At 41.5% G+C, this 13155-nt stretch overlaps 1 protein-coding gene across 1 annotated transcript in view; it reads left to right on the top strand.

Moving 5' to 3' along the window:
- ATM (ATM serine/threonine kinase) overlaps positions 1-13155 on the top strand; it is a 127507-nt gene that overhangs the window by 111121 nt on the left and 3231 nt on the right. The window contains exons 55-62 of the mRNA XM_075198904.1: positions 1597-1737; positions 3637-3753; positions 5486-5635; positions 7124-7289; positions 8811-8897; positions 9580-9694; positions 11230-11293; positions 11666-11790. Of these exons, the coding sequence (XP_075055005.1) occupies positions 1597-1737; positions 3637-3753; positions 5486-5635; positions 7124-7289; positions 8811-8897; positions 9580-9694; positions 11230-11293; positions 11666-11790 (965 nt within the window). The remainder of the gene's footprint in view (positions 1-1596; positions 1738-3636; positions 3754-5485; positions 5636-7123; positions 7290-8810; positions 8898-9579; positions 9695-11229; positions 11294-11665; positions 11791-13155) is intronic.

Below are 13155 nucleotides of genomic sequence, written 5' to 3'. Positions count from 1 at the left end.
CCTTTAAAAGAAGATCGTCCAGGTAAGGGATGATTGTAATCCCCTTGGACCTTAGCAGAGCAGCTATGATCTTGCCATGGCCAGTCCAAAGGGGAGATGCTGAAATTGGAAGTGCTCTGATCGGACCGCAAACCTCAAGAGGGACTGATGACCCTTCCAGATAGGCATCTTTGATGTCTAGGGCTACCATGAATTCTCCCTCTTCCATGCCGTGAATGACCGAGCGCAAAGACTCCATCTTGAACCTGGGCACTCTGACCTGGCTGTTCAATGATTTCAGAATGGGTCTGAATGAGCTTCCGGTTTTACCACTAGAAAAAGGTTGGAATCAAAACCCAGCCCTCTTTGAGAATCTGGCACCGGAATAATCACTCCGGAAGAGAGGAGGGACTGGATCACTTCTTGTAAAGCCAATCGTTTTCGTGGACAAGTGGGAAACCCTGTGGAAAAAAAACGCCTGGGAGGAAGACCGAGCAGATAGATCTTGTATCCCCGGTCCACCATACCCCAGATATCGGTGGTAAACTGAAACCACCGATCCCTGAACAAGAAAAGACTGACTCCCACCACTGGCGACAGCGGAGGAGCAAAACGCCCGTCACGCGGACTGCTTGTTTGCAGGCTTCGCTGCTGGACGTTGAGCAAGCCAGGCCTGGCGCCCACATGCAAACCACCCCTGGGGGCAGATGACTGGCCCCTAGAAGATTAGCCTGAGGAATATTGACCCCGAAACCTTCCTTTTTTAATGACGGCCCCTAGTAAGAAGCAGCCTACCCTGGGGACAAACTGCATTTTACTACCCTCCCCTCTCCCAGCACTGTGCCGGAAGAGGGGTCACTTACCTGCTGCCATCCCTCCTCATGCAGTCTCTGCAGTCCTTTGGCTGTCAGATCAGGAGGACGGACACAGCCTGCGACGACTGTGCTCGGCTCGTAGGAGGGTATTAGAACATTAGGAGAGGGGGGCTGGTAAATGAAACACCTCCAGGGCACCTCTGATCCCCCCTCCAGACAGCGCACAGCCGCCTGTGCTGCCGCTCTGCACATTACACACTTCTGCACCGTCACCCCCGGCCAGTAGGCATATCAGCCGCAGGAGCACATATATTGACACCTGCAGGCCACTGGGGGGAGAACCGCTGTACTTGTCCGCCGATGCAGACTCCTCCCATCAGAGCCGGCAAGTGCGGGGGAGCGGTGATTGACAGCCGCATCTAAGCTCATTGAGCTGGCTGCTGTCAGGCACAGAGGGAAAAAAAAATATTCAAAATTAACAGAATTCGGCTGCTAATCAGCCCAGACGCAGCCGTTCGCCGGACACGTAAAGTAAACTGAGGCTTACAGGAAGTGGGGTATAGAGGGGGAGGAGCTAGGGCTTAGTAAACAGAAGTTTAAAGTGCCAGTTCGCCCTGTCCCTACTCTCTATATGCTGTGTCTGTACATGAAAAGATTAAGTGCTACAACATAAGACACATTGTGAAATACAGCACATCAGTATATTGGTTTGATTTCAAATATTATTTCCACATGCAGTGTGTGTGAATTAAAAAAATGACAGATGTATTTGTCCTGTGTTTCTTTCATTTCGTGTTTTCAGGTTGATCCCAGCGGGAAGTATGAGAACTTGGTGACAATTAAATCTTTCAATCCCGAGTTCCGCTTGGCTGGAGGCCTCAATCTTCCAAAAATAATTGACTGTATTGGTTCAGACGGGAAAGAGAGGCGACAGCTTGTCAAGGTATTGATATCACTTCTGCTTTTAATGACTTTTATCTCACTGTATTTATCTTTCTATCTCAACTTTCTTTGCCTGAAGAAAGTAGCCACAGTTTGTACAAACTTAAAGAATAATTCCATCTAAAAGTAAAAATTCAGGTTTGGGTGAAATATCCTAATTAAAACCCAGTCCGAATACATTAATTAGCTAGGGTGTGATGTTCACGTGATCTGCTAGCTTTGTGAGGGGAGTCAACTCTGCTGTTCCATCTGCTGCCGAGGCCTCAACCCTGCTCTTCTGAGCTTGTGCGGGGGCCGGCAGATGCAGAGTAAAGTTCCGTTTGGGACTTCCATTTCCAGAAGAGCGGAGCAGGGGCCTCAGTAGCAGATGGACCTGTATTGTTGTTTCCACTCACGTCTGTTCTCCAAAGCCACTGGCTAGATTGGACCATGTCATTATGGGTTAAATGCACATGAGGCATATATAGACAACTTAGAGACTACCTAATTAATATGTATGAAAATATTCTAGGCCAATACGAATATTTGTCAAATGTGAAATATTTCATATCAAGGACCATACAGAGGACATGAGGTCATCAATTGCGATCAGAAAAAAGATGGATTCAACCTTGAGCCTAGGAAAGGATTCTTTGCTGTAAGGGCGGTTAAGCTGTGGAATTTCTTACCATTTAAGGTGGTGGTCGTAATCCCTTTAATAGAATTTAAAAATGTATTCAATGCTTTCTTCCAATTAACAGTATATGCAGATGTTATTATGAGGTGATTGATCAGGGAGTTTATACTAGTAACATTTTTTTGTGATGAAGGAATTTATTTTTCCTCCTGATTTTCTTTCCTCTGGATCAACACGATTACATTTTATGAAAAGTTGAGCTTGGACCTGTATGACTTTTGAATCTTACTAGTTATGTAATATAGTGAGTGCAGCGATTCAGAACTAAGTCCAGATCGTGTTTTCACATAATTACAGAGGACTGTTTTCTGACATAGTCCCTACCTATGTACGGCCTCCAGCAACGTGGCTGATAAGCCCACCTTTACCTTCATATTGCCAGTGGTCCATGCTGTACTCCGAGGACTCCAGCAAGGGCAAAAATGTGAGGGTCATGTGATGAAGTCAGCACCTGATTTAATTGGATGGCTGCACCACCTATACTCAGACTTGCCAACATATTTTCATCTCCCCTCCCTGGGGATAGGAATGGGCGGCGCCAATCACATAATTTAACGATTCATTGTAAAGCGCGTCACTAATCCCCACCACCACCACCACCTCAATAGATGAGTGCGTAGGACGCAGGAAGTTGCAGCTATGCCTATACAGTCAGGAGAAAAAAAGTGACCTTAGACTTTAATTTACAGTATAAATAACGACTTTCATTTATCAGCTTTGTCATGCGGAATAAAAATTAACATTTCTGTGTTCGGTCTGATGAAGTAGGTTTTGTTATTTGTACAGGATATGAGAAAGAGAGGAAACAATGTATGAACCTGTCATATTTAAACCAGCTTGTGACAACTCCGCAGCCCGGCCGTCCTAGGCTGATATTTACATACTGCTGACAATAGCCTTTTTTTTCTCTCCCAGCATAACAGTTAAATTGAGGCAAAGACCGACAGCGAAATGTTTAAGAGATGCTAGAACACTGATTGTGGGGAAAGCTGGAATGATTTGTCAGCATAAAATTGAAGTGAAGTAATGAAGTTTGGCTACAGACCTAAATAGCAATAAATGTGTCACTGCCGAGTGATTTGCTGCATAGGGAGAATTTTATTTCCCAGAATATAAAATGTTGAGGAATAAGCATATGTATGATGGCATTGAATTGTGGCTCTTTCTCCACAGCTGTGTACAGGATCTGCAATGCGATAACTCTGCTTATATTCTCGTTTAAAGGGCCGGGATGACCTGAGACAAGATGCTGTGATGCAGCAGGTCTTCCAGATGTGCAATACATTGTTACAGAGGAACAGTGAGACTAGGAGGAGAAAACTGACCATTCGCAGATACAAGGTGCCTTATATGTCATAGCAATTGTATGGAATCACAAATGGAACTGCAGTTAATGTGTTGTGATTCTAATAACCTTCATCAGACTCAAGAGGTCTATAAAGTGAACCTATTATCTGTTACGCTCTAAATCCCCCCCCAGTCCCTTATCTATCCTGAGGTGTTCTCAATTCTGTCCACACAGCGCTATAGGGGGCCTCTTTGCCCTGGCTCCACTGAATGTTTGCTGGGAGACATAATCAGATGCTCCAAACTGGTGTCCAGGACTTTGTCTCCAGGGTCTGACTTCACCTTGAAGCCGAAATTGGCTCCAGAGATTGTCAGTGAGATCCCACAGTGCTGTATCTACCACAGCCAGAGTTCCTTGGGTGTAGTGGAATGTCTGTTTTTTCGTTTCAGTCCAGTGCTACAGAAAAGTGGTCCAGTGCAACTGCTGTCCAATTCCACTCCTGGCTAAATCAACAGTGTTTTAGGAGAGATACTTAAAATGTTAAATAAATAAAGGAGTGGTCCTAACGTGATTGTTGATTAGGCTTAATGTAATGTGATGTGTCTCCTCTTTGCACATATTAGGAGCATCCACCAACCCACAAAACTAGAGATGAGCGGGCTCGGATATCTGAAATCCGAGCCCACCCGAACGTTGCCGATCCGAGACAGATCCGGGTATTCCCGCCAATTGCAAAACTGAAACCGAGGCTCTGAGTCATAATCCCGCTGTCGGATCTCGCGATACTCGTATTCTATAAATTCCCCTCTAGCCGCTGCCATCTTCACTCGGGCATTGATCAGGGTAGAGGGAGGTTGTGTTAGGTGGTCCTCTGTCCTGCTATATCTCGTGCTGTGCTGTGCTGTGCTGTGCCGTGCCGTGCCGTGCCGTGCCGTGCTGTGTTCAGTCCAGTGGTGCTGTGCCCTGTGCTCTGTCCTTCTAAGGGCATTGTTATTTCCCCATTATTCCAAAGTTCTAAAAAAAAAGAATTAGAAAAAAAAGAATGATTGTTATTGAGGTTAATAATAGCGTAGGAGTGAAAATAAACCCAAAAACTTGATTTTAACATTTTTTATGTTTTTTTCAAAATAAATCCGAATCCAAAACCTTAAATCCGAACCAAAACCTTTCGTCGGGTGTTTTGCGAAACAAATCCGAACCCAAAACCTCAAGCAAATCCGAATCCAAAACACAAAACACGAGACACCAAAAGTGGCCGGTGCACATCCCTACACAAAACTAGGCACATAATTATTTTACAGAAGTGTTTCCAAAGGCCCTCACGTTGGCATACACCTTAAATTGTGCATGGCAGACAAGTAGATGCACTTATGTACAAAACATGCTTTGTTGGTCCACAGTTCTTGAGGTTCATAAATGACACTTAGTTTCACATATTGCATACTGGTTAACATTCACTTGTTTTTAAAACAATCCAGTTTTCAGTAAACTGAAGAATGAAAAATAAACATCAATTTCTATTATACCTTAATTTCCTCACACTGCTGTTTAGAATATTATTTGTAGTAGATGATATTTCTGTTTGTGTCTTTCTCTGATATCATTTATTGACTATTATTTAGTGTTAATACTGAGGGAATGCTTTTTTAATCTTCTGTTTTCTATATTTGTTCTTATTTCTGTTGCACAATATCCCTACTGATACTGAGTTCATTGACATTTTACCAGTAGGTAGTTTATGACTCATTGTATACAGCATCAGTAAATAATGTGTAATGTTGTCAGGTGGTACCTCTGTCTCAGAGAAGCGGTGTTCTGGAGTGGTGTTCAGGAACCGTGCCAATCGGGGAATACCTGATCAATGCAGACGTTGGTGCTCACACGCGTTACCGGCCTAGTGACTACAGTAGTTTCCAGTGTCAGAAGACAATGATGGTTTGTCCTCTCTTCTATTCCAACTATACACACATTCATAAATTGCTAGTATGTGCAGGGTTTCTTCAGTTTCCTCTGTATTTGTACTGCGATTGTAACACATGCATATATAGGAAACCATTTGGACACCACTTATCATGTAAGCAAATCAAGGTCCAGTCTTCTGCTCCTGTCAAAGTGGGGTCCAGCGTTCTCTTGTACAGTGCTCTTTTTTTTTTTTCTGTATTGTGGGGTAACTGGGACAAAACGCGTGTAGAGTCCTCTCTCTGTGTCGCCAGCTAGAAACGTAGGTCAAATCGGCCATTATGAAAAGAGATAAAAACAAGGATCATAAAAAGAGCAGTCTGCCCTTTCCAAGGCAAAAAAAATACCACCGTAATACACTAGTAGAATAAAAATGTTTGTTTAAAAGAAAAAAAATATTAAAAAACACATAATAAAAACATAGATTACTAAAACTAATAATAATTGCGAGACCCTGATAAGATCTATATTGTTTGTAAGGAATTCAACCTATAGTGCACATATAGGGAATTGATAAAGTCAGTTGTACACAGTCTCTGTTGCAGTCAGATATCAAATTCAAAGAACCATTTCCCTAAATCGGGCATTATAAAGAGGTATACGTAATATATGTATATAATGTAATGATTACATTTGAATGATTTTGGTCCAGAGACTATATATGGTAGTAAAGAAGATGGGCTTTGTTAAAGTAATTTAATTTCTTCAGCAAAAGAAACTTTAAGAATAAAATTATATCATTGTTTATTTATAAAAGAAAAGCTTGCGCTGTGATAATATTATCAGTCTCAATTTCAGTCTCTGAAATCTCTGCCCGTTCACAGACGAGACAGTTTTTATCAGTAACAAAAGTAGATTGTACTACAATTCACAAATGTCATATTACAATTGGCTGAGATGGTATATAGGCGTGTCTTGGTCCTTTTTGCTCCTCTGGATTCAATGGAGATTGTGGAGAAATTCTTGCAAGCCTTTGTTCACTACCTCTGATTAGAAACATCTGTTCTTTGAATTAACTCCTTCATTCCTGTTCATATCCCTCTCATCAGCTCACACGCAAGGATCCAATTGACATAATAAAACCACATCAAATATAAATTGTATACTAAAATAAGATAAAACAATGTAAATATTTTTATGTTAATAATTGGCTTCATCCAAAATAAAAAATCTTTGACAGCTTATAAGGGCTATATATAAAGGGGGTCACTAGTAAATATGCCAGGAGAGGAAAATATATTTTATGCTTTCTATGTATTTTATATATTACTGGACGTTTTGCCTGTAGCGAATCCCTGATCACTTTATGTATTCTACAGAGCAATATGTAAATAGTGTGACCAGAGCTTATTGTACACACCTATCACAAGAGTGGTCCCTAAGAGTAGTAGGAATCAGTTATGTAAATATTTGTGTCTTGTTCTCTCCAGTCATTGTGACATTCTTGACTCTTTTCATTGCCAGGAAGTCCAGAGAGGACGATTTGAAGACAAGTACCAGGTGTTCCTAGACATTAGTGATCACTTCCGCCCAGTGTTCCGCTACTTCTGCATGGAGAAGTTTTTAGATCCTGCAGTTTGGTTTGAGAAGCGCTTGGCTTACACACGCAGTGTTGCTACGTCATCCATAGGTAAATAATTCCTGCATTTGGTCTCAGTTTGTTGTTTTTATTTTCTACCACTACTTCCTTGCAGTGTAATGTGTGGGATTTACCTGCAGGGGTCACCAGAGGAGGCAGGACAAAACTACAAGTGTAACTGTCAGCAAAGCAAGGGTTAAGTGACACCATACTCACGGACTACCTCATTGGGCTATAAACTTATATAGGCTGTCCGGGTTTAGACAAATGCTACAGGAGTGCTGTTACATGCGCGACTGAGCTATAGGCACAAGTTCATCTGGGATTCAAGAGAATATATTCTTGTTGTCTGAATACAGTTCTAGTTGTGTTTGGAAATAAAAAAGAACTCTAATGGCCAGTTAATGTTTACCTATTCATTACTAAATGGAATAAAGATCAAGTGGATGATGTGGTCTGATGGTTCACATACTGTACATAATTAGGGTATTGGCTCTGTAAAAACTAAAGACTATTCCTTTGATTAACTGCTATATATTCTTCAAGTGCACGGTATATATTCAGCAAAGTTATTTTTGTGATATATTCAGCAAAGTGTTAATGTATAATACTTTGTATGTTTTATTGAAAGAAAGAAATTAATGAAATGATTTAAAATTATCCGTAGTCCACATTTCTGTTTGCGTGGTTATAGATACACTATTGCAAGTTTGGCTTCATTATATAAAGCTGATGTTAGCAGGCATGTTCCTTGATTGTAGACCTCAATTCAAGTAAACTGGAAATGGTTTATATGCTTGCTGTATGTATGTAAAATATAACCATCCGTGTCGCAGGGTAACTCATATCAATGTTCTACCATTCCCTCGCCAGTGTTTAATAAAATGGTTGTTGTAGAGACTGCTAAGTAGCTGGGTTTAGCAGAGTACTGGTGTCTGGTAGAAGAATAGCAGCATAATAAAAGTATATTCTGTTTAGGCAGGGGGGGGCGGCTGAGGAAGAGGGGTTGAAAGACAAGGTAAGTATAGAAGTTAGGGTGGAGGGGATCCTGAAGTTGGGGCATCTGGTGGTTGGTTGGTTTCCAGAGTAGCATTGTGTGTTAACTTATAGAAGTATAAGATTTCTGGTTAATGAAAGTTCTGGGGGTATATTTACTAAACTGCGGGTTTGAAAAAGTGGAGATGTTGCCTATAGCAACCAATCAGATTCTAGTTATCATTTATTTACTACATTCTACAAAATTACAGCTAAAATCTGATTGGTTGCTATAGGCAACATCTCCACTTTTTCAAACCCGCAGTTTAGTAAATATACCGCCTGGAGTGTATTCTTGGTTAGAACATTAGATATGAAGGTCCGACAGTCCTTGATTCGCACTTGGAGGTATGTCTGTTGTAAAGGTATCATATAATCAGGATATTTCTAATACTAATTTAGTGATACCCTACAGACCTGCCCTTAAAACGTATACACAATGATTAAATACCCTTTGGGGAAGTTCATTGTTTATTCTGCTTGTCATTTTATTTGTGCACTTATTGTACAGCCTGTCTTTTGTGTTTCCATTTACAGTCGGCTACATTGTTGGACTTGGAGACAGACATGTGCAGAACATCCTGATAGATGAGAAGACGGCAGAACTTGTACACATTGACTTGGGTGAGCCAGCAATTCTGCTGCTGCTTTGAATATCTTTGAAACTATTGAAGTGAGCAGACAAGCAATCGCCAACCTCATCACTTATTTTTATATGCCCAGTAATATACCTATGCGTATTACATTATTGAGTAATCAAGCAATTGTCAGTCTTTCTATGTCTAGTTACTGCTTGCGAAAAAGCCATCATTGTTTCAATGTCTATTAAACCACTTGCTAAAGCAGGCAATAAGCAAGCAAAGCATCAATCTTATTTCAATACCTAATTTATGACTTGAGCAAGCAATCATGGGTCTTGTTCATATAGCTAATTAATTTATTTTGACAGTCTTGTTTCCCTCCCTGTTTCCTAACTTGAGCAAGTAAGCTATCATTAATCTTGTTTTTATGGTTAGAGGTTCATACACCCAGGTGCTCAAACATGTTTAACAGTAAATGCTCTGACATCGGTCCTTGAAAAATTAATGACAATTATATGATAATACAATGCAAATGCTTGTCCGTTTCCTCAACATTGCCTGCAGTGTTTTCATTTGTTAACATCACTCTGGTTTGTATGCTTGCTCACCCCCATGTAATCCATACTCGGTCTAGTTTCTACACAAGTGACTCGGGGTAAGTAAGCAATGATCATGGTTGGTTGTATTGATAGTACATATACTAAATTAGATATCATACTTTGTAGGTGTTGCATTTGAGCAGGGCAAGATCCTTCCCACCCCGGAGACCGTTCCTTTCCGCTTAACACGAGATATTGTGGATGGTATGGGCATTACTGGAGTTGAGGGTGTTTTCAGAAGGTACTGATTTCTCATTTGTGTTGTATTGTTTCACTTGCCTTATTATAGTGCATATAAATAGAAATGTGTTTTCTTAACTTCAGTGAAAATGTAAGTATTGACCCTCTAGCAGAGGCTATTGACCTGCTGCCATAATCGTTTGGCTTCAAGGTGCTATTTTCCGACCCCACGTCTACTCTTTTGCCTGACCGGAGAGAAAGTCAATGCGGTATCAGCCTCTACCGCCTTACATTTGTGGTGTACGTCTCCTCTCCCCTCCACCTCCCTCCTACCAGCAATCCCATTAGATACATAATCTAGGGAATTGGAGTGTCAATCTAAGTTAACCCCAAATCTATGAGGCATCATATTCCCCGACAAGATGAGAAAATCAAACCCAGCTGTAGCCGCAGCGTATCTGGAGAAGCATGCATGACCCTCCAAGTGTAATAATACAATAATGCAGCTGCAGCCTGTCTGTGGCCCCCAGGCAATGCAAGCTCTTGGTTATAAATACAGGAGCAGTTTGGGACAGTTCCAGTGGTCCTCCTTGCTAATTTCGTGCCATGCAGTATTGGGCTTCTGAAGGTATCTTCATAGCGCCTACTTCCAGCACAGGACTGTCACATGGAGTGATAATCTTTCCATTTCCCCAGTGGAGCCCCAGGCGGCCCAGGGGTATTAATTTGACAGGAGCACAAGTTGTCATGTTCAGCTGGCTCTGTTGCCGGCAGCTGCCGATCCAAAACGATGATTTACCCAAACTGCAAATGATGGTCGAAGAGCTGGGTCAAAGTTGTCCCCGAGGTTATAGTGGGTGCTCAGATTAGATTATATCTGGGTTCCAAAGGCAACATTGATGTAAAAACCGGATTTTAAAGTAGCAATTTTCAGGAGAGAAAGAGCCTAGTGTACTACTCCGTTCTAAGCCAAGTCACACCCCCATCCAAGGTCCCTTTTAAACTCTGTGTGTTGATGTGCCAGGTAAGAACACACAATACTGTTGTTATAAACATTCCCTGTGACCGTCACACTGTAAACTGCATTTCATTGAATTTACCAGTACAAGTATAAATGCAAGTATATAGACACAATATAGACACACAATTTGGTGGCAAAAATAGAACTCACAGGACAGATTAATTTGCCCTTTTGTCTGTTTTTGATTTTTAAAGGGAAGAGATTTGTGTTTTCTTTTTCCTAATATCTTCTATATAAGCCCTGACAATAGCGATCTATTTGTCCCACGCTCACTTGAATTCTTTTCACCACAACTGCTGTTGGAAACCTATTAGCAACCAGTAGACATTGCCGGCAGCAAAGTGAGTGTCTTTATTCTCAACAACTTCCTCAATTAGCACAAAGTGGTGTGAAAAGGATAAGCTGGCTGATGTGACATCCTCACCGTATAGTCCAGCCCGGGCCTGTAAGTCGAAGCCTGGTCTGGAAGTGTTGAGATGATACAGTAATAATTAAACACTTTTGCTGTGACGTGCATCATATTATTGCCCTGAGGTGATGTTTTATTGTTGTCTATCTCACTTTGCCCCCGTTAGATGCTGTGAGAAGACCATGGAAGTGATGAGAAGCTCACAAGACGCTCTGCTGACCATTGTTGAGGTAAGTCAGACCTCTGAGGGCTTTATTGGGCAGTTAATGGGTCAAACGCAGACATTTTAGACAGAAGTTTCTATTTTTGTTTCTCTTCTCAGTTTATTCTCTGAATTACATGGCACTTTATGTAGTAGTGATGGCAGCGTGCCTCTGTTTATGTCGTCTGTGTGAGCTGTGGTAGGACAGCAGTTTTCGGTCCATTTATAGGATGATATGGCGTATGCTTTGATTTCTTTATTAAATACATTTTCATATGTTTATTACTTTCAGATTGCAAGACCATGTGTAACTAGACAACATATAAAATCGTAATGTTTACATTAAAATATCAAGTACAGCCTATTGTGTCTAATGTGTAGTTTGCTGCTTCTTGGGCAGGTCCTGCTCTACGACCCTTTGTTTGACTGGACTATGAATCCTCTGAAAGCGCTTTATCTGCAGCAGGATGAAGCAGAGCTCAATGCAACACTGCCTGAGGACCCAGAATGCAACAGGAATACATGGTACTGTAATCTTAGTCAGTGGTGCAATTTTAGGCTCATGGGCCCTGGTGCATATTTTACATCTGTCCTTCCCTATAGTCCCGCCATTAAGCACTGTCAGTCCATTTCACCCCCAGCACTGTACTTATTCACTCTGTGCTGTTGGGGTCTCTGATGAAATCTGGCCACAACAATGCAGGGCTCAGTCTGAGTGCAGGCCACAGGCAGTGTCCTTTGTAGGCCCCGACTCCTGCTGCTCACTTCAGCCCAATTCCTGTTGTTATTATACTGTACCATTTTTACTAGCAGCCATGGTTCAGCTTTCTCGTGCTTCTTTCTTGGCTTCTGTTTGAGGTTGTCCTGGTGTTATCACTATAATAATGCAGATGAACTGACTGCTTCTGGCCAGAGAATTCATTGTAAACACTGTGTTTTGTTCATAACACTAGTAGTAACTAAACAACATAGGCCACCACCTTTGCAACTGCAGTAGTTATTATTATTTATTTATAAGGCGCCACAGATTCCATAGCGCTGGATACAGAAGCAAGTAACAAATAGATGAGGTAATACACATAAGTAGCACAGATGAGTGTGAGTAATGCTATGGGGACTCACATAGAGTGCAGCAAAAGACGTGATGGGACGAATGAGGGAGTCAGACAGTAGACAGGTGTAGGACAATCGGAAGAGAGGACCCTGCCCGTGAGAGCTTACATTCTAGAGGGAGGGGTGGTGAGAGACAGTAGGACCAACTGGGAGAAAAATTTAGATGGCGGAAGAGGAGGTAATTAATAAGATGGTCAGTAGGTGGTAGGATAGGCGAGCTTGAAAAGATGAGATTTCGGTGAGCGTTTGAAAGACTGAAGGTTGAGGGAGAGTCGAGTTAGGCAGGGTAGGGAGTTACAAAGAATGGGGGCAGCACAACAGAAGTCTTGGAGGCGAGTATGGGAGCAGATAATGAGATGTGAATTGAGGCGGAGGTGAGAGTTGAAGTAGAGAGGTCAGGTAGGTATGTATCTCAAGACAAGGTCAGAGATGTAGTTATTCCATTGAGCTTTGTATGTGTTGAGGAATTGCACTAGAGGAAGTAGTGTTTATGCCTCTGGCTAGACCAATATTCAATAAGTGGCACTTATTATGTATTATGTATCAAACCCCTATTATCCTATAGATGGTAAGCATGCGTGTAGGGCCCTCTTACCTCTCTGTCTATCTGAAATACCCAGCTTTGTTCAATTACTGTGTAGTTCCCTGGTGCTATATAAATAAATGTTAATAATAATTTGCACCATGCTTACTGAATGTGTGATGATATTACTCCACTCTGAGGTGAGTTTTTTGGGAAAATTCATGATATATATATATATATATATTTTTATTTGT

Source organism: Mixophyes fleayi, chromosome 2 (assembly GCF_038048845.1).
Source record: "Mixophyes fleayi isolate aMixFle1 chromosome 2, aMixFle1.hap1, whole genome shotgun sequence".
NCBI lineage: Eukaryota > Metazoa > Chordata > Amphibia > Anura > Limnodynastidae > Mixophyes > Mixophyes fleayi.
This window is presented reverse-complemented; position numbering and strand designations above follow the sequence as displayed.